The sequence below is a fragment of the Panthera pardus genome, unplaced genomic scaffold, assembly GCF_024362965.1.
Source record: "Panthera pardus isolate Hobbes unplaced genomic scaffold, ASM2436296v1 HiC_scaffold_6, whole genome shotgun sequence".
In the NCBI taxonomy this organism is placed as follows: Eukaryota; Metazoa; Chordata; class Mammalia; order Carnivora; family Felidae; genus Panthera; species Panthera pardus.
In genome coordinates this window covers 17271246-17298267 of record NW_026526991.1, presented here as the reverse complement: position 1 = coordinate 17298267, position 27022 = coordinate 17271246, and the positions used below count along the sequence as shown (strand labels likewise).

At 37.9% G+C, this 27022-nt stretch overlaps 1 protein-coding gene across 4 annotated transcripts in view; it reads right to left on the bottom strand.

The window, feature by feature from the left end:
* Nucleotides 1-271: 271 nt before the first annotated feature.
* SLC41A2 (solute carrier family 41 member 2) overlaps nt 272-27022 on the bottom strand; it is a 125332-nt gene continuing 98581 nt past the window's right edge. For all 4 annotated transcript variants that reach the window (XM_019446650.2, XM_019446648.2, XM_053894639.1 and 1 more), the window contains one exon: nt 272-3737. In XM_019446650.2, the coding sequence (XP_019302195.1) occupies nt 3552-3737 (186 nt within the window). In that variant the 3' untranslated portion in view covers nt 272-3551. The remainder of the gene's footprint in view (nt 3738-27022) is intronic.

The window sequence follows — 27022 nt, the reverse complement described above, 5'->3', positions numbered from 1 at the left end:
TGTATTTAACCAGGGCTGCCCCGGGTGTCTGAAGGAGGCAGTTGAGGATGTATGGATTGACGGACCCAGGGATCTAAGCTGAAAAATGAGAAGAGTACTCTATAGTGAAAAGGTGGTAAAGCAACGGTTTGGAGGTCTAGGTACGGTCAGAGCCTAATGTATTATACTCACAAATACAACAAATATACGTACATCACCCTAGTCTCTTCTGGGTGAGTTCCACACAGGCTTGATATCCATCCAGGTTATCAAGAAGTACAACAAGACTGGGTAATATTTCTTAAATTTTATTCTTATTTGAGTTTACAACAATTCAAAGATGGCAGATGCCCATTATAAATGGGTATACTAGACCATACATACTTTATAAGGCAAGGAAGCCCAGTTACTGAAAGAGTTTGAAAATGTACTTCTTTTGGCTACGTCACTGATAGTCTATGATGCGAAACTCTTGATGTCTCCCAGAGGATACATTATCACAAGTTTCCATTTTATCAGGTTCTAAACTTTATTTTTTAAAGAAAAAAAAATAGTGAGCAATAATAAAAATATGTCTTAAAAAAGATGATTTCTGTATAAATAAAGCGTGTGATAAATTAGTGAAAGGAAGAAGTTTGGAGAGTAGAAGCTTTTATGTTGTATAAAAATAAATACTGTCAATTTACATAAGACTGAAAATAAATTATTTTGTGGGTAAATAAGTCAGCTTATTGGTTGCATACTCATGTAAAGGCTTATAGAAAACCAGTAAAAAGTTTTTTTTAAAGGAATCTACATCCATCTTATAAATTAAGTGATCTAATTGGTAACTGATTTTTCCATGTCTTTATTATTATTTTTCCCCTTTGACATGCCTTTTTAGACATTTTGTTGCTGTAACCAAGATTGGATAGCTAAAGAGAAAGGAGACAGAACTCCAATCAGTCATGTTGGTTATTTATTAGCATCTATGGAAAATGGTTAAATCTGGGAAGGGGGTGGCAACTAAATGTTCAATGAAATAAGGCATTGTTCTTTATTCTGAAGTCTTCATTTATTGGTGTTTTCCTTGGTCTTAGGAGCATGAATGATTTAGAGTTGGCTATCCTTAGCATTACGATCTAGTAAATGGAGGTTTCCCTGTCTGAAACCTGAAAGATGTAGCAACACTCTATCCTATTTTAGAAAATCCTGATGCTTCAGTCTATTTCCAGTCAGTTAATTAGTTAGGTACTCTTGGTACACCCAGGGGTCATAGAAAGAGTACTGGCTCAGGGGGCCAGAGACCCAGATTTTAGTCCTGATTCGGGCACCCTGCACCCAGGCAACTTTAGAAGTGTAACTTCTCTGCACTTCAGTTTCTTCTGCTGCAAAACACAGATAAAAGTATCCACCTGACCTATTTCACAGGTACTGTTGTGAGTACTATCTAACATAGTGTATTTGAATGCGCTTCAGAATATGTAATGCACTAAAGATGATGGTAAATGCTTTAAAAGTATGGTTTGCTGGGCACTTTTTCATGTTACAAATCAAAATAGAAATCTATCAGGAAATACAAATGCTTATGAATCATACAGTCCAGATGTAAATAAGTAATTTACAAAAGCTTTACAATAAAATCAAGGAAATTATTTATGGATTTTTCAAATAAAAAAATCTTTGCAGCTAAATATTCATTGACTTAATCATTCTTTCTTTTAAAAGAATGTTCACTGTTTGACATTATAACTCTCCAAAGGAGAAATTCTATAATTAGTTCAGTTCTCTGCCTTGGAAGATTCATTATAAGGCAGAAGAGTGGAATAATTAAAGTTTTAAAATAAGCAAAAATATATAACTCTACACCACAGTCCCCTTAAAGAGTTTAATAGGAATACTTACCCCAACGTTTATGAACAATGTACTATTTATATAATATTAACACTAACTCACAATTTAAACCACAATGATCAAAATTAATGTACATTTCCCCCCTTATCAGTTAAATTATTAGATATCTGATGGGCTGGAGAGATTCCACTGAATTTTTTTAATGAACTATATGTGATATAAAAACACTTACCTATTGAATAACTAAAGAGTTGGTAAAGTTTTGGAATATAGATCAGGTTTTAGAAAAATATATAGGAAACATAGCAGTGTATATGATAGAGTTCCCATGTAGAAATAAGCTTGTGCAAAGAGATGATATGTACAGGCATGACCAATAATTGAAGTAACCCACCAACTTCTCTTTTAAAATGGTAAGCCTAAAAGTTCCAATAGACTTCTTTGGAAGAGCAAGTGAATCACTTACTCATTCTAAGTCTCATAATATCAAGGTTATATTAAATTGTAGGGTTTTTTTTTAATAAGAAAAAAACTATTCATTTTAATATAGGTAATAAATAGTAAATTCTGGGCAGTAGCAAAATTTTTGGACCAAATGACAAAAGCATATCGATAAAATGTGTTTAAGAACTACATAATGCTAGGGCACCTGAGTGGCTCAGTCGGTTAAGCATCTGACCTCGGCTCAGGTCATGATCTCACGGTTCGTGAGTTTGAGCCCCGCATTGGACTCTGGGCTGACAGCTCGGAGCCTGGAGCCTGCTTCAGATTCTGTGTCTCCCTCTGTCTGCCCCTCCGCTGCCTGCACTCTGTCTCTCACATTATCTCAAAAATAAATAAACATTAAAAAAAAAGAACTACATAATGCTAATATTCCAATAGTACTATGATCTTTGCTATCAACAATCCAAGATTCAGTACTCCATCAAACATTTCTCTGTCTTCTGTCTCTCCCCCCGCCTCCACACACACAGGATTTCTCACACCATCTCGTCCCTATAAATGCAGCTCGTTTTCTCTTGTTATTGACTATTAAGTTTTCTTAAAAAGATCAAAATTCTTTTAATAAATCAATGATCAAAAATGACCCATTGCTTTCTTTAAAGATCCGTCAAGGTCATTCTGTGTTTAAACAGTAGCCTGTGAAGACTTTACAGAGCTGAAATTAGCATTGGCACAGGGAAAAGTGAGTTTATCTTATGCTCAGCAGAACATATTTAGGTCAGGTTGGGAGCTAGTAATTGATCATTTATTCTCGGCTAGCAGAGAGGTGGGCATAGTTAAAACTATTAAAGGCTGGGTTGGGTCTCTTTCATTTTGTAGTAGGATTTGCAGTCCAACACATCTGTGAGACAAGAAAGGCTAAAGTAGAGCTCTGTTTCCTTGAACCTGGCATTGTAAGTTAAACAATAACACATATTTCCGCTACATCAGCGGTTTTTAACTTCTTCATTGTAAACATCCTATATTCTTTCCTATTTTGTTAATTTCAGAGCTTGAGCTTGTGTCTACATCTATGTCAAATTATCATTTATTCTATGAAAAGCAGCACAAATACTGTTGATTCTGGTTTTAACACAAATTCCTTAAAAAAATGTTAAGGCCATTTAATTGAATCAGGGCCAACTGAAGATTACCCTGGTAGAAGTCAAACTACTGATTTAAGATTTTTGAAAAAGAGTCATAAGTGGTTGTCTTGTGTTTTCCTCCGTGGAACTTGAGAACAGTTTGAGGACTTATTAGTCTCCAACGTCTCCATCTCTATCGCCAATAAGCCAAAGAAAATGAAAACTTAAGGCTAACAAAGCTGTTCCAAGCAGATCACCCAATGCCGTCAGATAGGGGATGGAGAAACTATCCGGGTCCTTTCCTTTCCTCCAGAAGTGATGGACCATCCAGTCAGCAATCCACAGCAAGGTAAACACCTAGAAAACACCAGAGATTACTTCTATTGCCTGGATATTCGTACCCCAGTAGACAAAACGCCCACTGGGCCATAATCCTACACCACTGCTTTCTGAAAGGAAGAGCATGCGTCAAGTCAAGAACCATGCTTGAAGAGAAGAAATCTTTAACTGACAAGAACATCTTTTCACAAGAAAAAATAGCGTGTGTATCTGTTATTAATAACATTTTTCTTCCACTTTTCATATACCTTCTCATTTTCTTCAAGCTTCCCCAAATCCCACTAATCCTTATATTGAATAGTATTATACAGTTGCCAAATCACTGTAATATTTCAACTTCTTTCTATATGATAAACCTGAGAAGAGCATATAAAGAAGGAAATAAAAACTAAAATAAGGAATAACATTTCTCCTATTGAAGGTATATCAAATGAAATAAAGATGGGGAACTGACCACACACTCACTAATTATAAGGCCATGGGTGGCTTCTCAAGGGAAATTTCAGCCAATGGTAAGGACAGTAACTAAGGGAAATTTCAGCCAATGGTAAGGACAGTAACTAGAAGGGAGGTGTAGTGAGGAATGACTCATCTACATGGATGTATTATAGATCTAGACATAGAGTCAAAATATATTAAAGGGTTATTCAAATGCGAAGGTGATATATGTAAGCGCTTTCTAGGATATCAGGAATATGAAGACGTTTGTAATGCTTTGAATTTTGGGACCAGATATTGTTCTCTTCGAATATTTAGAGTAGAAGGATTGTCTAATTTTCAAATTCCTTTAGTAAGAAGGGATTTAGGACTAGAGAGGTCAGTGTTCCCTGGTTGTGGACAACTCGTCAAGTAGAGTTTAGTGGCTACGAGCACTTCTCTGTCACCTACGAGCCAAATGAAGGCAAGTCGCTTAACCTCTCTATTTCTCGCAAGTGAACGTTAGAGATAATAATGGCACCTACCTTCACGAGAATTCTGTGAGGATTAAATAGACTGAATAGTTCAGTCCTTGGCACACAATAAGCTTTCATCAGATGTCTGCTACTAGTAGATTTTAATGGTGTCACTGCTAGGACCATTTGTGGCCATCTCATTCCTATTTCTATGTGCAGGAGGAAGCGCATCCTAGGCCCAGAGTCTACGCCAAGGGTCTGTTACCTTTCACTGACATGTAGATATGGAGGCTCACTTTGGGCGAGCTGCCTTGGGTTCTACACTTGTGTGTGCTGAGGTTTAGCTCTGACACCTTCAGAGGAGACTGGCTCGTCTACACAGAGAGACAGATGTATACCCATTCCAAAGGAGTGAACTTTAAATATCTTTGGACATCTGTCAGAGAGGGAGGCTGTGTTTTAGCCCATTTTATTTTGTATGAAGTTATTTGTTCTTTAGTGTTTCCCTGGCAAAGACTGTTTTAGAATCACAGAAAGTTCCATCAGAACAATCTGTTTTGCATGTGGAGGAAGCATGGAATATTAGAAATAATTCTGGACTTGAAAATGATAAGATGCGGATTTGATTTCCATTTATCAGCTGTATGACTGTGGGCAAGCTTCTTACCATGCTGAGTTTAAATTTTCTCATTTTTAAGAAAAAATTTTTAATGGTTATTCATTTTTTGAAAGAAAGAGACAGAGAGCAAGTGAGGGAGGGGCAGAGAGAGAGGAGACACGGAATCCGAAGCAGGCTCCAGGCTCTGAACTGTCGGGCACAGAGCCCGACATGAGACTTGAACCCACGAACCACGAGATCATGACCAGAGCTGAAGTTGGATGCTTAACCAACTGAGCCACCCAGGTGCCCCAAATTTTCCCATTTGAAGAAAACCCAAAAGGGCCTAATATCTGCCACACTGACTTTGAAGTAAGTAATAAGAGTCTTGGTCTGGGGGCATGAAGAGAAAGGTAAGAAAGCACGATCTCAGGGTACATCAATAAAAGCATAATGCACAGAGAGAGAAAGAGTCATACACTGGACCCTGAATGGGTCAGGCCACATCTGGGCAGTGCATTCTGTTCCGGATGCCGTATTTCTATAGAAACTAGGTCACCCAAGTTTGCTAGATTCAGGGTCTAGCAAAGTGAGTAGCTCACAAAGCAGATACTTGATATCCAACTGAATGCTGGGGAATCAGCGTGAGACAATGTCATACAACAGTCTGTCCCAGGCAGGGAGGGTGGCAGATGTGAATGTAAGAAGGTTATAGTATCAGGAGATGCTAGATTATAATACACAGCTTCAGAGGGTAGTTTTAGGCTAAAGGATAAAAGGTACCAAAAGACAGAACTTTTTTCAAGAAAACAATTGGGGTTGTCTATAAATAGAATAAGTTAGGTAGTAAGCTGTATAATACTGGACTATATGGAAGTTCAATAAAGGAATGTGCTGATGAATGAGTAATGTGTACAAGAGGAAACAACAGTTTTAAAGAGAAAAAGGTAGCTGATTTCCATGAGACTGGCAAGAAATGTAAATAAATAAATCTCTTTTATCATATATGCATCATATTATATATTCATGTAGGAGATATTTAATATATAGTTATATACATAAATTTATTCAATATATAACATCATACATATGTGATATATACACAATCTACTAATTCCTTGTTGCACATCTGCATTGAACAGATTAGATTTGTCTAGAACAGGAGTGGGCAAACTATAGTCCATGGACTAAATTCAACCTGCCAACTGTTTTTATAAATAAAATTTTATTGCAACATAACCCCACCCATTTATGTACTTACTTTCTATTTAGTCTATTATTCAATCCTCACAAGATTCTCATGAAATAGGCACTATTATTACCCTTGATGTTCATTTGGAGCAATCAGGTCGGAGAGGTTAAATAACCTGTTTTACAGGTTACACTACAATGACAGAACTATGTAGTTGTGACAGAGACCATATGGTCCACAGAACCCAAGACATTTACTCTCTGGCCTTTTACAGAAAAATGTGTGCTGACCTCTACTCAGGAGACAAATACTTATTCATACAGAAAGAAATAAGATAGCATCCTTACCTCATACACTAAAATAAATTCTAGCTAAGACTCAAGTACAAAAAGCAATAACTGAGAAGTTCTGTAAGAGAATGTCTTGTGACCTTGATGTAGGCAATGATCTCGTAAGTAAAATGCGTAAAAATGCATAAAATATTTTAGTTTATAAACAATTTTAAATTAAAGATTTATAAAAATAAATTAATTAAAGATTTCTGTGGTTCAATAAATACCATAAATAAAGTTAAAAATCACTCTCCAGGCTTGGGGGAGAAAAAAATCTCTGCACTGTTTATAACTGACAAAGAATTAGTATTCAGAATATTTAAAGAGAATATACAGAGAACTCCTACAGTTCATAAGAAAAAGAAACAACCCAATAGAATAGAAAAGGAAATCTAAAGTGTTAATAAACATATGAAAAGATGCTCACCCACACTAATAATACACGAATGCAAATTAAACCGCATTAAACTCCATTTCATACCCAACTGACTGGCAAAAATCAATTTTTAAGCAACAGTAATAGCAATTTTGTTTTGTGAAACAGCTGTAATGGGTACATGCAATGTTCAAAGAGGTTCATGTGAACGGATTGAATTCTCAAAATACCTCTATTATATGCTATGGACTATTACTATCCCTTTTTGACACAAGAGGATACTAAGGCATATGTGAAGGGTTGGAAGCCTGCCCGAGATCACACAGCTCACGGGCGGAGACAGGCTCAAACCCATATCATAGTCTAACGCTAAGGCCCAAATTATCACCCGTCAGTGCAGCTCACTGTTTTTGGTCAAAAGAACTCTGCACTGCCAAAGGGAGTATAAATTGGCGCACTGCTTTGGGGACCAACTCGGCAACATGTGTGCATTTCCTCAATTCGGTAATTCCACACGAAAACATGATTTTTCCCCTCCGTTTCTTCTGCAGCATAGGTAAAAGGGTAAAATTGTTCATGGCTGAAGGAGACTGCCCCGGGGGCTTCACTGAGCCCCAGTCCCACGTGGCTACCTCAAGGACTGAGAAGACCAATATCTTGGTGTGTTTGCAAGAGCGCCGCCGGGAAACTCCGACATGCATGCTCGTTGCACCGTTGTCATAAAAGTCCAAAGTTGGAAATAACCTAGAAAGTCTCCAGGCAGAGGGATGACTAAATGAACTCCGAGGTCACATGACTGAACACTGCAGAGAAGCTAAAATGAATGAAAAAGAGCTACGCGACTCGATAGGAGCATGTCTCAAAAGCCTAAGGATTGAATGAAAAGGCAGTAGGAGACTACGTAAAGATTCCAATGAGGCTTATAAATACGACAAAAAATACAATATGTTATTTATAGATTCATTCCGTAGCAAGAGTACAGAAACATGCTTGGTAGTGACACATACCAATTTTGCTAACTGCTCGGGAGGGAATCAAATGAGACCGGGTACAGAAGGCACCAGCCCTATACATGATGTATTTTTGATTATTTTGAAGTAGTTATTTAAATAATTTGTTAAGAGTTGATAAAGCTGGTGCTAAATACAAGATCATCTTATTTCCTATTTCTTATAGTTCCTGTTCATTTGTATTTTATAATTAAAAAAAAAAAAAAGTGAGCTGCTGGGGCAGTGGTAACTCACTGACCGGGGCGATCCAAGCTACATCTTAGAATGCCTGCCCAGGGGGATACCTGAGAGAGGAAGTCAAGTGTGCCCTGAAGAGGCCACAAAAGGTTTGGACTTGTTAGTACCAAATGGCTCTGAGGCTAACACCAAAGGGGTCTTTAAGTGTCTGTGTGTGGAGTGAGAAACTGGCTGGTTCTTTGATCATTCTTGCAACTGTCCTCTCCAGCTGGGAAATAAGGGGACGTTTTGTGGAGAAACTGAATGGGAAAGTCTCAGGACGCAAAAACACGAGGAAGTATCAGGCACTGGTTGAGAATGAGGATTAACTGGTAGTTAACAATGGGATCCCTTTAGCCCCTGGTTTTGTTCCAAGAACAGTGGCAGGTGGGAGTATACCCCCCAGAGAGGACATTAGACGTTCACATTTGGAGGGCTCCCAGTTAAGCGCCCCCACCCCTCCATCCTCTGCTGGTAGAGCGCCCAGTCAGCAGCCTTCTCCACTGCCAAGCTACCTAAGTTTGCCGTGCCGCAGTCTCCTCCCCGTAAGATAGAGGAAATGATGCCTATCTCAGAGAGACAATGATGTGAAGATGAAATTGGGCAGAATACTTAGAACAGCGCCCGATACATAGAAAGAGCATAACAAACACTGACTATGATTTAAAAAAACAACAGTTCATACATGAAGGAACAAGAACCTGACTTTTCCAATAGCAATACTGGGAGACGAGGAAGCAAACGCCTTCGACATTCTGAGAGAAAGGCATTTCCAAACTAGAATCCTATACCCGGTCAATTTATCTACTAAGTGTGGAGGCTAAACGGAAGCATTTTAAGACATGCATGCGCTCAGGAAGTTTTCTCCCATGTTCTCTTTCTTGGGAACTTTCTTGAAAATCTGTTGATGCAAAATGACGGGAGAACCAAGAAAGAGAAAGAACGGGGATCAGGAAATAGAAGAGTGAACCGAAAAGAGCAAGGAGGGAAGAAAGCTCTGGGATGGGAGCCATGCAGTGGGCTGGGGAGCCAGAGTCCAGACACAGAAGGAGGATGGAGTGTCTGGAAAGGAGGTCTCTGTGATCAAGGCAAATGGCAAATTATCTGACATAATAGAGTTTGGGGGCAAAAAACTAAGTCTAGGTATGCAACAACTGTGATGGAGCATTTAGGAAAAAATTAAGGATAGGTCTATAGGAAACTATGCCAGTGAAAAAATAGGGCAATTATCTCTGGGAAAAAATCAAAGAGAGGTTAAGAGGAAGAAAATATAAAAGGAAAAGAAAGAAAATATCATTATACTGCATGACTCGGCTCTGTGATAAATGATATTTACGGTCATAGAATATAAACAATACTATTTGTTAAATAAATTTGAGCCTTCCTATACTAGGAGGATGAAAGTTGGGGAAATAAGGCATTGAGCAAGATGGCTATATCCTCATCTACCATAACTAAAAGTCCATAGATAATTTCTTAAATTAAGAAAGCAAAATTAGCAATCCAACATAGAAATAACAGAAGTAGTACCTAAAGTTGCTCTGGAGGACTAGTAGGAACTAGTTTTATACACACACACACACACACACACACACACACACACACACTTAAAAGAACTTTTTAAAGCATAATTGTATATAGAACATATCCTTTTCCAATATGTGACCCATGAATGAATTATGAAATCAATTTAATGTAATGAAATAGAATAAAATAGAATACAACGGGTTAGAGTAGAAAGTATTAGCATGCTACTAAGGACATTTCATAAAACTTTTGTTTCAGCTACAAAATTACATATATTTAAATATAAATAAAATATAGAAATATATATGCATTAGTTTCAGTATAAACATATTTCTTACTGAGTGTTGTGGTCGAAAACATTTGAAAGCTACTGATCTAACATGTACTTTTCACATGTTAGGTTCCAGGGATCTCACATGTGAATCTCTGGAAGGGGAAAACCATGCCATCTTTCTATTTGACCTCTTGGTTTCTAGCAAAACACTTTTACATGATAAGCCTGAAACAAATGGGTGTTGCTGAAGGGGCTCTACCACTGAATGACTGTGTTACTGTCAACGAGTGAATAAAACCCTCAAATGTTAGTTTCCTCATCTTTTCAATGAGATATCCATTAACTATCTCATTGGTACATTGCAGAAATTAACTAATATGTGTTAAGGGTTAAGCAAATGTCTGTACACAGTAAGTACTGATGGGGAGAAAAGAGAGGGTTTCAATACCACTAGAATTCTATAAACACTAGAGTGCAGAGTCTGAAGTTTCAGAGCTCAGTGCCTGGTGGTGCTCTGGTGAGGAAACAGGGCAAGAAATCCCCAAGAGCAGGCAGCAGGTCTGAAGGGTCTGTGTGCCACACGGGGAGAAAGTGGTTCCCCTGCTTGAAGAGCATTTGGTAGAGGCCATTCGGCCTCCCTGCTGGCAAAAGTCTCAGCGGACCCCAGAGAGCAGCCACATTTGCTGGTATTGGGACGAAGATGCTAGAGTGTGGCCAAACCTGGTACTGACTGTGTGTTGCGATTTGCCATAATCTCTGAACCTCTGTCACTGAGTGACCACACAAACGTTTTCTAGGGCAAGCCGGCACTGGGCCGTTGCTCAGCAAGACCCTCCCCGAGAGAGTTGGTGTGGGTCTCAGCCACAGGGGTTTTGAAACACAACCTCATTTGAGATAAAACTCTACAGAGAGGTGCTGCCTGGCAGGTAGACAGCTTGGGCACAGACAGGATAGAGGTGGGTAGCAGACAGAGAGGGCTGAGACAAAGGAGGGGTGGGGTTATTTTTAATCTTATTTTTTATTTTTTTAAATTTACATCCAAATTATTTAGCATATAGTGCAACAATGATTTCAGGAGTAGATTCCTTAAGCCCCTTACCCATTTAGCCCATCCCTCCTCCCACAACCCCTCCAGTAACCTTCAGTTTCTTTTCCATATTTATGAGTCTCTTTTGTTTTGTCCCCCTCCCTGTTTTTATATTATTTTTGTTTCCGTTCCCTTACGTTCATCTGTTTTGTACCTTAAGGTCCTCATACGAGTGAAGTCATATAATTTTTGTCTTTCTCTGACTGACTAATTTCACTTAGCATAATACCCTCCAGTTCCATCCATGTAGTTGCAAATGGCAAGATTTCATTCTTTTTGATTGCCAAGTAATACTCCAGTGTATATATATACCACATCTTCTTTATTCATTCATCCATCGATGGACATTTGGGACTCTTTCCATACTTTGGCTATTGTTGATAGTGCTGCCATAAACATTGGGGTGCATGTGTCCCTTCGAAACAGCACACCTGTATCCCTTGGATAAATGCCTAGTAGTGTAATTGCTGGGTTGTAGGGTAGTTCTATTTTTAGTTTTTCGAGGCACCAAGGAGGGGTGTTTGATTATGGGTTGGTGAGTGCTCAAAGTTCCTGCACCAGAGACTAGGGAGCTGGGTGAAACCATTTCCACCTCCCCTGCACACTCGCATGCACATGGATCCACCCCAGGAAGCTAAGCAGCCCCATCTAGTGGAGAATGGAGCCATTACACCAAACCCCACCCAACTGTGCCCTCCAAGGACATCCCCCAGAAGACCAGCACAAGTCACTCCACCTGCTTAGTGTACGGACTATAGAGTGCTTCATAGTTTCAGTTCTAGGAGAAACTGGATGTAAATTCATTTGGGTTTCATTCTGTTTGGTGGGTCATTTGTTTTCTTTGCTTGTTTTTGCTTACATTGCTTTCTTTTTTCTTTCTTTTCTTTCTCTTTCTTGGATACAGAAAGAGAAAAAAATTATTTTATGTTTTTAAATTTTTAAATCTATTATTACATATTTTTTTAATTTTTAAATTTTTTCTTACCTTTTTTCCCTTTTTTTTTTTTCTATATTCTACCGTTTCTTTCAACAAGGAGACAAAAACACACCTGGGATCTAGCTTTGTTTATTTGATTTTTTGTTTTGTTTTTAATTTTTCAATTTTAATTTATTTTATTAACATTTTTCTTCCCCCAAAATGACGGAATTCACCCCAAAAGAAAAAACAGGAAGAAATGACAGCCAGGGACTTAATCAACACAGATAATAAGTAAGATGTCTGAACTAGAATTTAGAACCACAGTATAAGAATACTAGCTGGGGTTGAAAAAAAGCACAGAAGACACCAGAGAATCGCTTTCTGTGAAGATAAAAGAAATAAAATCTAGTTAGGCTGAAATTAAAAATGCTATAAATGAGATGCAATCTCGAATGGATGCCACGATGGCACAGATGGATGAAACAGAGCAGTAAATCAGCAATATAGAAGATAAAATTATGGAGAATAATGAAGTGGAACAAAGAGGGAAACAAAAGCAAAAGATCATGATACAAAACTTAGAGAACTCAGTGACTCATTAAATAGGAATAACACCCAAATCATAGGAATTCCAGAAGATAGAAAGGGGGGAACAAATTATACCAGAAAACATTCCCAATCTGGGGAAGGACACAGGCATTAAATCCAATAAGCACAAAGAACTCCCAATAGATTCAACAAAAACCAACCATTACCAAGGCATATCACAGTCAAATTCACAAAATACACAGGCAAGAAAAGAATTATGAAGCAGCAAGGGGGAAAAAAGTCCTTAACCTTTAAGGGAAGACAGATCAGCTTTGCAGCAGACCTATCCACAGAAACTTGACAGGCCAGAAAGGAGTGGCAGAATATATTCAACCTGCTGAATCAGAAAAATATGCAGCCAAGAATTCTTTATCCAGCAAGGCTGTCATTCAAAAAAGAAGGAGAGATAAAGAGTTTCCCAGAAAAACAAAAACTAAAGGAGTTTGTGACCATTAAACCAGCCCTGCAAGAAATTTTAAGGGGGACTCTTTAAGTGGAGAAAAGACAAAACAAAAAAGATCAAAGCAACAAAGACTAGAAAGGACCAGAGAACATCACCAGAAACACCAACTCTACAGGCAACACAATAGCACTAAATTCATACCAGAGACTTATTTTAGACCTGAGACCACCTACAGATCAAAAGTAAGAGGATGGAGAACCATCAATCATGCTAATGGTTGTCAAAAGAAAGCTGGAGTAGACATACTTATATCAGACACACTCGATTTTAAAATAAATACTGGAACAAGAGACGAAGAAGGGCATTCTATCGTAATTAAGGGGTCTATCCACCAAGAAGATCTAACAATTGTAAACATTTATGCTCCAAGCATGGAACGTCCAAATATATAAATCAATTAATCACAAACATAAAGAAACTGATTGACAATAATACCATAACGGTAAGGGACTTCAATACCCCACTTACATCAATGGACAGATTGTCTAACTAGAAAATCAGCAAGGAAACAATGGCTTTGAATGACACACTGGACCAGATAGACTTAACAGATATATTCAGAACATTTCATCCTAAAGCAGCAGAATACACATTCTTCTTGATTGCACATGGAACATTCTTCAGAATAGATCACATACTGGAGCACAAATCAGCCCTCAACAAGTACAAAAAGACAGAGACCATACCTTGCCTATTTTCAGACCACAACGCTATGAAATTTGAACTCAACCACAAGAAAAAATTTGGAAAGGCCATGAATACTTGGAGATTAAAGAACATCCCACTAGGGGCGCCTGGGTGGCTCAGTCGGTTAAGTGTCCGACTTCGGCTCAGGTCACGATCTCACGGTCCATGAGTTCGAGCCCTACGTCCGGCTTTGGGCTGATGGCTCAGAGCCTGGAGCCTGCTTCCGATTCTGTGTCTCCCTCTCTCTCTGCCCCTCCCCCGTTCATGCTCTGTCTCTCTGTCTCAAAAATAAACATTAAAAAAAAAAAAAAGAACATCCCACTAAAGAATGAATGGGTTAACCAAAAAATTAAAGAGGATATTAGGAAGTATGTGGAAGCTAATGAAAATGAAAACCCGACAGTCCAAAACCTCTGGGATGCAGCAAAGGTGGTTATAAGAGGGAAGTATATAGCAATCCTTCCTAAAGAAGGAAGAAAGGTCTCAAATATACAACCTACCCTTATACCTAAAAGAGCTGGAAAATAACAGCAAATAAAGCCTAAAACCAGAAACAGAAGAAGGTAAGTAACAAAGATTAGAGCAGAAATCAATTTTATATATACATAGCTGTAGAACAGATTAATGAAACCAGGAGCTGGTTCTTTGAAAGAAATAACAAAACTGACAAACCCTTAGCCAGACTGATCAAAAAGAAAAAGGAAAGGATGCAAATAGATAAAATCACAAATGAAAGAGGAGAGATCTCAACCAATACCACAGAAATACAAACAATAACAGGAGAATATGAGCAGTTATATGCCAAAAAATTGGGCCATCTGGAAGAAATAGGCAAATTCCTAGAAACATATAAACTACCAAAACTTGGGGCGCCTGGGTGGCTCAGTCGGTTGAGCAACTGACTTCAGCTCAGGTCATGATCTCACGGTTTGTGAGTTCGAGCCCCACGTCGGGCTCTGTGCTAACAGCTCAGAGCCTGGAGCCTGCTTCAGATTCTATGTCTCCCTCTCTCTCTGCCCCTCCTCTACTCATGCTCTGTCTCTGTCTCAGAAAAAAATAAACATTAAAAAAATAAAAAATAAAAAAATAAATAAACCACCAAAACTGAAACAGAAAGAAATAGAAAATTTGAACAGACCATAACCAATTAAGAAACTGAATCACTAATCAAAAATTTCCCAACAGACAAGAGTCCACAGCCAGATGGTTTTCCAGGAGAATTATAACAAACATTTAAAGAAGAGTAGGGGTGCCTGGGTGGCTCAGTTGGTTAAGCGTCTGACTTCAGCTCAGGTCATGATCTCACAGTTTGTGAGTTCGAGCCCCGTGCCAGGCTCTGTGCTGACAGCTCGGAGTCTGGATCCTGCTTCGGATTCTGTATCTCCCTCTCTCTCTCTCTGCCGCTCCCCCACCCCTCAAAATTAAAATAAAAACATTAAAAAAAATTTAAAGAAGAGTTAACATCTATTCTTTTGAAGCGCTTCCAAAAAATATAACTGGAAGGAAAACTGCCAAACTCATTCTATGAAGCCAGAATTACCTTGATTCCAAAACCAGACAAAGACCCAACTTAAAAGGGAGAACTACAGGAAATTTCCCTAAGGAAAATAGATGCAAAAATTCTCAACAAGATTACTAGCCAACCAGATCCAACAATACATTAAAAGAATTATTCACTATGATCAGGTAGGATTTATTCCTGGGATGCAGGGCTGGTTTAATATATGCAAATCAATCAATGTGATACATCACATTAATAAAAGAAAGGATGAGAACCACATGATCCTCTCAATAGATGCAGAAAAAGCATTTGACAAAATACATCATCCTTTCAGGGTAAAAACCCTCAGGAAAGTAGGGATAGAAAGAACATACCTCAAGATCATAAAGGCCATATATAAAAGACCCACAACTAATATCATCCTCAATGGGGAAAAACTGAGAACTTCCCCCCTAAGGTCAGGAACATGGCAGGGAAGTCCACTCTCACCACTGTTACTCAATATAGTGTTGGAAGCCCTAGCCTTAGCAATCAGACAACACAAAGAAATAAAAGGCATCCAAATTAGCAAGGAGAAAGTCAAACTTTCACTCTTCACAGATGACATGATACTCTATATGGAAAACCCAAAAGATTCACCAAAAAACTGCTAAAACTGATCCATGAATTCAGCAAAGTCGCAGCATATAAAATCAATGTACAGAAACCAGTTGCATTTCTATATACCAATAATGAAGTAGCAGAAAGAGAAATCAAGGAATTGATCCCTTTTACAATTGCACTAAAACCCATAAAATACATAGGAATAAACTTAACCAAAGAGGTGAAAGATCTATACACTGAAAACTACAGAAAGCTTATGAAAGAAATTGAAGACACACAAAAATGGAAAAACATTCCATGTTCATGGGTTAGAAGAACAAATATTGTTAAAATGTTGACACAGCCCAAAGCAATCTACATATTCAATATAGTCCCTATCAAAAGAATACCAGCATTCTTCACAGAGCTAGAGCAAACAATTCGAAAACTTGTATGGAATCAGAAAAGACCCCAAATAGCCAAAGTAATGTTGGAAAAGAAAACCAAAGCTGAAAGCATCACAATTCCAGACTTCAAGCTGTGTTATGAAGTGGTAATCATCAAGACAGTATGGTACTGGCACAAAAACAGACACATAGATCAATGGAACAGAATAGAGAACACAGAAATGGACCCACAAACGTATGGCCAACTAATCTTTCACAAAGCAGACAGAATATCCAATACAAAAAAGACAGTTTCTTCAGCAAATGGTATTGGGATAACTGGACAGCAACATGCAGAAGGATGAACTTGGACCACTTTCCTACACCATACACAAAAATAAACTCAAAGTGGATGAAAGACCTAAATGTAAGACAGGAAACCATCAAAATCCTAGAGGAGAGAACAGGCAACAACCTCTTTGACCTCGACTGCAGCAACTTCTTGACATGTCTCCAGAGGCAAGGGAAACAAAAGCAAAAATGAACTATTGGGACCTCATCATCTCAAGATAAAAAGCTTTGCACAGTGAAAGAAACAATCAGCAAAACTAAAAGGCAACTGACGGAACGGGAAAAGATATTTTCAAATGAAATATCAGATAAAGGGTTAGTATCCAAAATCTATAAAGATCTTATCAAACTCAACTCCCAAAAAACAATCCAGTGAAGAAATGGGCAGAAGACGTGAATAGACACTTTTCCAAAGAAGACATCCAGATTGCTAACAGACACATGAAAAGATGCTCAACATCACTCATCATCAGGGAAATACAAATCAAACCATAATGAGATACCACCTCACACCTGTCAGAATGGCTAACATTAACAACTCAGGCAACAACAGATGTTGGCGAGGATGTGGAGAAAGAGAAACCCTTTTGCATTTCTGGTGGTAATGAAAACTGGTTCACCCACCCTGGAAAAATGTGGAGGTTCCTCAAAAAATTAAAAATTGAGCCACTCTACAACCCAGCAATTGCACTACTAGGTATTTATCCAAAGGATACAAAAAGTCTGATTCGAAGGGGCACATGCACCCCAATGTTTATAGCAGCACTACTGACAATAGCCAAAGTATGGAAAGAGCCCAAATGTCCATCGACTGATAAGTGGATAAAGAAGATGTGGTATACACATACAATGGAATAATACTCGGTGATCAAAAAGAATGAACTCTTGACATTTGCAACAACATGGATGCAACTAGAGTGTATTACGCTAAGTGAAATAAGTCAGTCAGAGAAAGACAAATATATGATTTCACTCATAGGTGGACTTTAAGAAACAAACAGATGAACATAGGGGAAGGGAAGCAAAAATAAGATAAAAACAGAGAGGGAGACAGACCACGAGAGATTCTTAAATACAGAGAACAAACTGAGGGTTGCTGGTGGGGTGTTGGGTGGGGGGTATGGGCTCAATGAGTGATGGGCATTAAGGAGGGCACTTGTTGGGATGAGCACTGGGTGCTACATGTAAGCGATGAATCACTAAATTCTATTTCTGAAATAATTATTATACACTGTATAATCCAACTAACTTGAATTTAAATTTTAAAAATAATAAAAATAAAAGGTTATTGGACTGGAAGTGTAAACACTGGTTTCTAACACTTACTAACATGATCTTTCTCCCTGAGCCTTAGTTTAGGCTTCTTGAAAATAGATGAATTTATGTCGTCACCATCTGTTCTAGCTCTGGAGTACAAAGGTAAGAAATCTGTTGTCCTAAATTACATAGTGATTGTTTGCCTCACCTTTGCATTTCTTCTCCTGCCCTGCCACACATTCTTACTCTTTTAAATAGGATTTAAATTCCCTTCCCATGCAATTTCTTTTTAAAGGTATTGGGATGACTTAAAGTTCATGCAGGTTTCAATTTATTAAATTATTTTTTTGCAAGTTAACAAAGGATATCAGTGTTTCCTTGGAACAGTGTACAATGCATTATTAAAGTCACAACGAATATCAGATACTTCTTAATGCAACATGTTTTATTTTAAAACTAAGTGATTATTTAAGGACTGCATGCTTTTCACTGCAAAAACACACTGAAATCAAACCAAGGGTAGACTGTGTTTTTACATCGTCTGTTTGTTTTTTATGAAATATGCATAAATTCTTTAGGTAAATATACCTTCTGAAAAGGCAACTTTGTAGCCTGTTCTGCATGTTCTAGATGTGTTGCTTGGAATTTAAATAAATATCCCAAATACAAGAATATATGTTTGCTTTGGACAATATTGATTCTCTTGGCCAGCTCCTTCTTTGAGCTAGAATCAACATTCCTGGGTACTAGCATCCCCTCAATGTCCCAAATGCCAGTAACAGCCTTGTGTACTGTGTAAAGAAAGATGATTCTTCAGGGAAGGAAGGCTTAGAAATATGGTACAAATAAATGCCAGGAGTAGCAAATTAGTGCAGTTCTTCCAAACCCCTAACTTACAAAGGCTGAATTTACTTCTATAAAAATGTGCTTCCCTAATCCAGTCTCCAGACTAGAAACCCTACTCATTAAAATCTAATATACAAATGTTTGCTCAGAAGAATTTAGGATTATCAGTCAACAGGAATTCAATCTAATTCTGATATTTAAATAAAAGCATCTTTTCTTTGGTCTAAACTATTCTTGGGAGGTGGCAGGTGGACGAAGGTGGGAAAAGAATAAACCTTGTTTTGAGAAGGAGTCCATAATATTCTCAAGGAGTCCATGGCACAAAAATGGTTAAGACCTTCTGTCCAAAAGAAACTTTTATTTATTTTTTTTATTTTTTATTTTTCACTAAGGGAATATCAGCTTTATTTTGTAACTTTTAGAATGTGGAGCTTTACAAGGTACAGATACTAAGGTTCTGGTAGTGTTCTGTTTGTTTTTTTTTTTAAATTTTTTTTTTAACGTTTATTTTTTTGAGACAGAGAGAGACAGAGCATGAACAGGGGAGGGTCAGAGAGGGAGACACAGAATCTGAAACAGGCTCCAGTCTCCGAGTCGGCACAGAGCCTGACGCGGGGCTCGAACTCACAGACCGTGAGATCATGACCCGAGCTGAAGTCGGACACTCAACCGACTGAGCCACCCAGGTGCCCCATGTAGTGTTCTATTTCTTAAGCTGACCGCTGAGGGTCCTGGTGTTCACTGTATTATTATTCTTCATACTTTGTGCAGGTCACTGTTTAGTCAATATTTAATATATAATTAAAACTTTAAAAAAGCATAATTTTTGGCTGGGTGCTCATTAACCCTGGCCCAGTTAATCCTGCCACTGATCACTCCCTCATCTGACCATGTCATTCTGTTCCAATCATGCAAAGAGCCAGTGATAACTAATGTCACTTAACATTAGGAAATGACAGCCTGGAAAATTAAAAGAAAAAAAAAAGTCAGGCAAAATAAGATGTTTCTTAGTTTCTAATAAGAGGGAAAAGGATAGAAATAAAACATATGTACATAGCTATAGAAAATGAACCTTTATTGATTTTCAACTACCAAGCTAAATTACTTGAATGCTGTTAGTACCCACAGAATAATAAGGAAAGACGCAATCAGCAGAGACCAGGCCCTGAGCCACTTAGGGGCTCCTCCTTCACCCTCTGCCCTTAGCCCAAAGATGGCCCTGCTTGTCTTACAAGTAGGAGGCCTTTCTGTGGGTTGCCTAGCAAAACATTTAACTGAGAAAAAAAAAAAAAAAAAAGAATATTCATTCATTTAAAACCACTTATTGTATGCCTTTCCAATATATGTATTACTCAAATTTGAGAAATAATCTTTAAAAAATGTGTTTTTTTAATAGCACACCGAAATATTTGTGGTGGTGGTCTTTGGATTGGGGCAATTTTACCATCATGAATACATGTTGCTTGACAATACGAAACAAAATTCAAACTAAAACACACAAAAACCCCATGAAATGATGACCCAAAACCCCTTCCTTGCCTAAGCTCAGTACAGAAATCTGTTTTTTCACTTTACTAGGTGACATAGTGTCTCAGAAAACAGATTTAAAAGGATAACTTTGAAATCTATAGGAAGTGAGTAATAAATAGTGCTAGAACATGGAACTACCTGGAAACCACTCTGATTGCAGGTAAAATAAAAGGTGTCAGGAGTACAGTTCTGAACTTCTTTGACCTTAGAAAGGTAAACCCTGAAAGGAAGACAACTCATTTTAATGGGAGAAAGGAGCAAAGAAACAATTGAGAGATTTGAAAATAGATCTTTTCTTGATATAGAAGGGTCTAAAGTTATGCTTAGAGACAGAATATGGAGAGAAGCAGGGAACAGAGTTGGATGTACAAAAAGAAGGAACATGCGTAGTTAATCGAATTCACATCTTAGAAAAAAGCAGCCATGAGAAGTGACAAGTGTGAAAGCCCAGACATAATCCACTTGGACTTCCATAAGGTTTGAGATACAGTATCACATAAGAATTCATAAATATAATTACTGCTGCTGTTGAAATGCTAGCACACTGAGAACTCTTTGTTAAGAGTAGAGAACAAAAGGATGTTGATTTGGCAGGAATCACAGAAAAAAACATCTACATTAGTTTTGGTTATTTGGCATATCTGTAGCTGTAAAAATAAAAATACTCCCATAAATGAACTGAGACCCACATAAAGAGAGCTTGCAATTAAAAAGAACGGCCAAAAAAAAAAAAAAAAAAAAAAAAAAAAGCAAATGATTTCTCTTGAGGCTAAAATTAAAAAAAAAAAACAAAACACCATGTGAAGGCTCAAAAGAAAACAGTTGCATAAGAATAGATATATACATCAGTGAAACAGAATAAAATTTAGAAAGAGACCCACATATACATAGTAAATTGATTTCTGATAAAGGCACTAAAGTCATTCAAGGAGGGTAAGGCTAGTTTTCACAATAAATGGGGCTGAAACAACCAAGTATTCACAAGAAAAAATATGAACCTTAATCTGTAGTTCATAAAAATTAACTCAAAAATGGATCAGAGCCCCAAAGAAAAGCTAAAAAATCCAGAAAAATTCTAAAACAAAAAAGCACTAACCGTAATGAAAAAAATTGATAAACTGAACTTTATTAAAATTGAAATTCCTACTGTTAAAATATATGGTTAAGAAAATGAAGAAGCAATGTACAGACTGGGAGAAAATATTTTCAATACATGTATATGACAAAGGACTTATACCCAGAATATACAAAGAACTCTTAACAACTCCATAAGTCAACCCATTTTAAAAAATGGACATAAGATTTGGACTTCACAAAAGAAAACATGAACGGCCAGTAAACCCATGAAATTAACCCTGTTAATCAGGAGGCACATGGAAATTACGATGGTCATGAGCTACCACTTTTATACCCACTGGAATGGCTAAAGGCATAAAGACTGACAATCCTAAGTAATGGTGAGGATGTAGAACAATGGGAACTCTCACCCTAATGGGAATGCAGAACAGTATAACCACTTTGGAAAAAAGACTGGCAGTTTCTTCTAAAGTTTCCAGAAGATCCAGCAACTCTACTCCTGGGTATTTACCCAAGGGAAACAGAAACATATGTCTACACAAAACTTATACATAAATGTTAATATCAACTTCATTCATAATAGACCCAAACTGGATACAAACCAAATGCTCATCAGCAGGTGAATGGATAAACCAGTTGGGTATAGTCATATGATAGAATACTAAGCAGCAAAAATGGAACAAATTACTAACATATGTAACAATATGGATAAATTTCAAAACACATGTGGAGTAAAAGAAGGAGTCAAAGAATATAAATTTATATTCATTTATATGAAAACTCAGAAAAGGAAAATACAATTTATAATGATAAAGGATAGATCAGTGGTTGTCTAGAGCCAGGGATGGAGGGGCACTGACTGCAAAGGGGCATGAGGGAACTTTTTGAGGGCGAAGGCAATGTTCTATATGTTGATTGTGGTGGTTGTTACATGGATGTATGCATACGTCAAACTATGCAAACTACACAAACTAAGCAAACTACAAACTATGCAAACTATGTATGCAAACTCATCAAACTACACTTTACACAGGTATGGTTTACTGCATATAAATTAGACCTTAATGTCATTGTCTTTCAAAATTGCTTTTGTTGGAGAATTCATCTCTTTAAAACAAGTAGCAGTGTGCAGCACATAGGGAGAGGTTTGATAAGTATCTGTTGAACTTTTTAAATCTGTCTATAAAGGAAAGGAAATTCCTAAAAATATGTAAGGACTCTGATAGGGGTTTCTTCTAGGAACAGCCTACAGCAGGGGTCAGCAAACTATAGCCTGTCTGGCCCAGCACCTACCTGTATGGCCCATAAGCTAAGAATTTGGTATTTCTAAATGGTTGAAAATAACCAAAGAAAAAATAGTATTTTGTGACACATAAACATTTTAGGAAATTTCATTTCCAGTGTCCATAGGCAAAGTTTTGCTGGGACACCAGCCACACTCATTTATTTACATATTGTCTGTGGCTGCTGTTGTGCTGTTCTAGCAGAGTTGAGTACTTGTGACAGAGACCGCATGGCCTCCAAGTCCTAAAATGTTGACTCTCTAGCCCTTTTCAGAAAAAGTTTGCTGACCCCTGCCCTCGAGTGTAGGACCTCTTTCTGTCATCCTCTGCTAATAAATAATGAAATTACCAGGTTAAATTCTTGGTCCTTTTACTTTGTGATAGAATAGACAGAACAAAGACTTTGAAGTAACACAGATCTAAATTCAAATTTTATCTACTACTTAACTACTTCTGTTACTCTGCATAATTTTTTTTTTTAAATGTTTATTTATTTTTGAGAGAGAGGGAGACGGAGAATGAGCAGGGGAGGAACAGAGAGAGGGGGAGACACAGAATCCAAAACAGGCTCCAGGCTCTGAGCTGTCAGCACAGAGCCCTACTATGTCGGGCTGGAACCCATGGACCGTGAGATCATGACCTGAACTGAAGGTGGACGCTTAGCCAACGGAGCCACCCAGGCTCCCTGACTCTGCATAAGTTTTTTAAACTTTCAGTCTCTCTGATTTGTCACTTGGAAAGTAGAGAAGACTGCATATCTCAGAGGGCTGCTAAAAGTATTATGTGAAATAATTTCAATGAAAAGTGTTGTCTGGGGCACCTGGGTGCCTCCAGTCGGTTGAGCAGTCAGCTCTTGGTTTCAGCTCAGGTCACGATCTCATAGCTCGTGGGATTGGGCCCCATGTTGGGCTCTGTGCTGACAGTGTGGAGCCTGCTTGGTATTCTCCCTCTCTGCCCCTCCCCTACTCATGGGCTCACACCCTCTTTCCCTCTTAAGATAAATAAATAAACATTAAGAAAAAATGGTGTCTGTCTAGGGCACCTGGGTGGCTCACTTGGTTAAGCATCTGACTCTTGATCTCAGCTCAGATCCTGATCTCAGAGTTGTGAGTTCAAGCCCCACATTGGGCTCCGAATAGGACGTGAAGCCTACTTAAAAAAAAAAAAAAAAAAAAAAGTCATCTGGCAATTAATAGACACTTAATAAACATTAGTTCATATTCTTCTTGTAAATAGGGTATCTAAGAACAGTAGCGAGTAGAAACAGAGGCAAGGAGAAAAAGAATGATCCTGATCACTCACCAAACAGTTTTTGAATTAGAAGCCACAAAGCTATTGTTTCTTCCTTTGCCCCAGTTCTTATTCTGGCACAAGTTAGTTATCAAACTTCATTTACTTTCTTTTTTAGTTGTATATGCCTTTATCTATACTTAATATAAATGTAATAATATATTATGTATTCTTTTTGTGTCTGGCATCTTCTGCTCAAGCGGTTGGCAACCATGTCAAGTATTTTCCCAAATATCCAAAGTATGCTCAATGCATCTTGAATCCAATTTAACGGATATTTATTGGTACCTAACATAGAAAACACTGTGATAAGCTTTCTGGGTTACTCAGAAAAGAATATGACATAGTTATTGCTTTCAGTGAGATCAGAATCAAAAAGAAACATGACTGAAATGCCTAAAATAATCTAAGAATTATATAAAGCTGAATGTATTTGATAATTATTTACTGCATTAGGGGCTGGTGCTGAGTCTATGACGATGAATAAAATAATCCGTGATCTTTTTGTCTATGTACAGGTACAACCCTGTTTGAAAGGAATGTCAATTATTCAGCTAAAAACAAAACAAAACAAAACAAAACAAAACAAAACAAAACAAAACAAAACAAAACAAAACATGATCCCTGGATAAGACTGAATGATGGACACCCTCTGGGGGAAAAAATGGAAGGGACCTTAGAGGAGCCGGAAGGTAATACCAGTCGAGAACCTAAAACAGGTTCTCCAAGGAGCACCTGAGTGGCTCAGTCGGTTAAGCACCCAGCTCTTGATCTCAGCTCAGGTAATGATCTCATGGTTTGTGAGACAGAGCCCCGTGTTGGGCTCTGTGCTGGCAGTGCAGAATCTGCTTGGGATTCTCTCTCTCTGGCCCTCCCTCACTCCTGCATGCTCTCTCTCTTTCACAAAATAAATGAATAAAACTTAAAAAAAAAAAAAACAGGTTCTCCAGAGCACCCCCAGGAACAGATGATTCATAGAACTTGACTATTAACCCAAGATTCTCAGAACAGAGATGATCATACAAGTAGACAGCTTCCACACAAGACTATCAAAATAATAGTTCCAGTTATAGATAATAGAATGGCTTTGGACTTTCTTTTGGCCAACTGAAACCATTACTAACACTCATGTTCTTTATACCTGACCAACATTACAGGTGGAATACAGCAATCTATATCTAAGCTGAAAGAAAAGGCAGTCTGGCCACCTAGGGAATGCCTAAGACTTGTTTTCTTGGTCATACCTGAAAAATCTTAGGTTATGCGAGTGAAATATATACTAGCTCCTCCCAATACTTCTAATTATTCTTGTTTGCCTCAGAGTCATTTGATGTTTATTGTCTAGCACCTCAAATTCTTCTACAGTTACTGTCCTGGCAGATGTTTCAATAAATGCTTCAAAGAAATAAATGAAATCATGCTGATTGATACAAACTGAAAATCAGAGCTTCACAAATGAAACCCCATCTTCAAGAAGAACCAACAACAGAGGGGAAGGTCTGGACAATCCTTAATGATCTCCTGGAGCTTTGACTGAGTTAAGAACAATGGGGACTGAGAATTTCGAAAGTTCCCCCATTCCCAGGAAAACACTGATGATTCTTTCACCATGTAACAAAAAGCCGACAGAAGTGGTTTTGAATTCATTCAATCAATAAACAACTTACATTCTTGAACACACTTTAAAAGCCAGCCAATCAATGACAGTCCTTGCTTCTGAAGTAGCCAATTAGGAACAAATTCAGTCCAATAAGTATACGGCTTGGGGCCAACCAAACAACACTACTCACACCCCAGTAACCGTACTTCTCCACCTGGCATCAGCCCACTTGTGCTTTTGAACCCTCAACTCCCAAACCCTAAACCCTATGTAAGAATGGCAGTTTGCTGTCTCTTAATTTTAGATACGGAATGATGGTCTCATCCTCCTTTGACATTGTTTAAACATTCCTTTCAATAAGTACAACTAGAGCTGACATAGACATTTAGCTTTAAAATTTTTTTTTAAAGTGGCATGGCACTAAACATTTTTTTTAAAATAAGCTAAACATTTTAAGTGATAAAATCAGGTCAGGTCAGAATTTTTACAGTGACTATTCTGGAATCACAATTAACCAGGACTTTATTCTGGCAAATCTGAGTAATGGTTTTTATATTTTTCAATTAAGTGCTTTCCCATAGCTGTGTTATAAGATTTTTTTTTTTTTTTTTTTGTCAGTGATGGATGAGTGCTCTAAGTCACGTCTGCAGTCTCAGCAGGATTCAGAGCACGGGTGGTTACATCCTCACCAGAACACTAGAAAAAGACAGCTCAGCGTCTCTGGCCCTACCTTCGTCTTCATCAGGGTCGACAAGCCTGAAGAGAACTCCCCTTCTCAATGCCTCACTACCCAAGGGATCCAGCATGCTATGTCTCCAATGAGGCAGGCTATGGTTTCATCTTCTGCGGCTGTCTGGCCTGGAGCCCAAGCATACTTGTCTAGAGAATTAATCCTAAAAAGGGATTTGGGAAATTGTCTCCATCTTAAGACCCTACAACCTAAGCTACAATAGCGTCATCACACTATCGTATCACAAAAAATACAATCAAAACAAGGTGAAAAGGGAATCTCAAAAATTCACCTGTTTCAACTGTCTACCTTAAGGTAACATATTCATCAACTCGCAAAGCTAAAGTAGGTGTTTTTAGAACAAAAGAAGAAAATTCCTGCAACTGTTGACCCTCTCCTCACATTTCCTTACCATTCTCTTCATACTTTTCCTTCAACCCAAACAGAAACCAATGAAGAAACAGAGACAGAATGCAGAAAGAATAAAGAGATCCTTATTTCCCATTTGAAATCTGGTGGATTTAAATCTTGAGGAGTGAGAAAAGAATGGGAATGAGGTCAGGCAACCTGTTACAATCCCCTAATTGCTTAGATCCTTCCTTTGTGATGCCATCTAGGAATAGGATTTGAGTTAGTGTTGTAATAAAAAAAAAAAAAAAAAAAAAAATATATATATATATATATATATATATATATATATATATACAC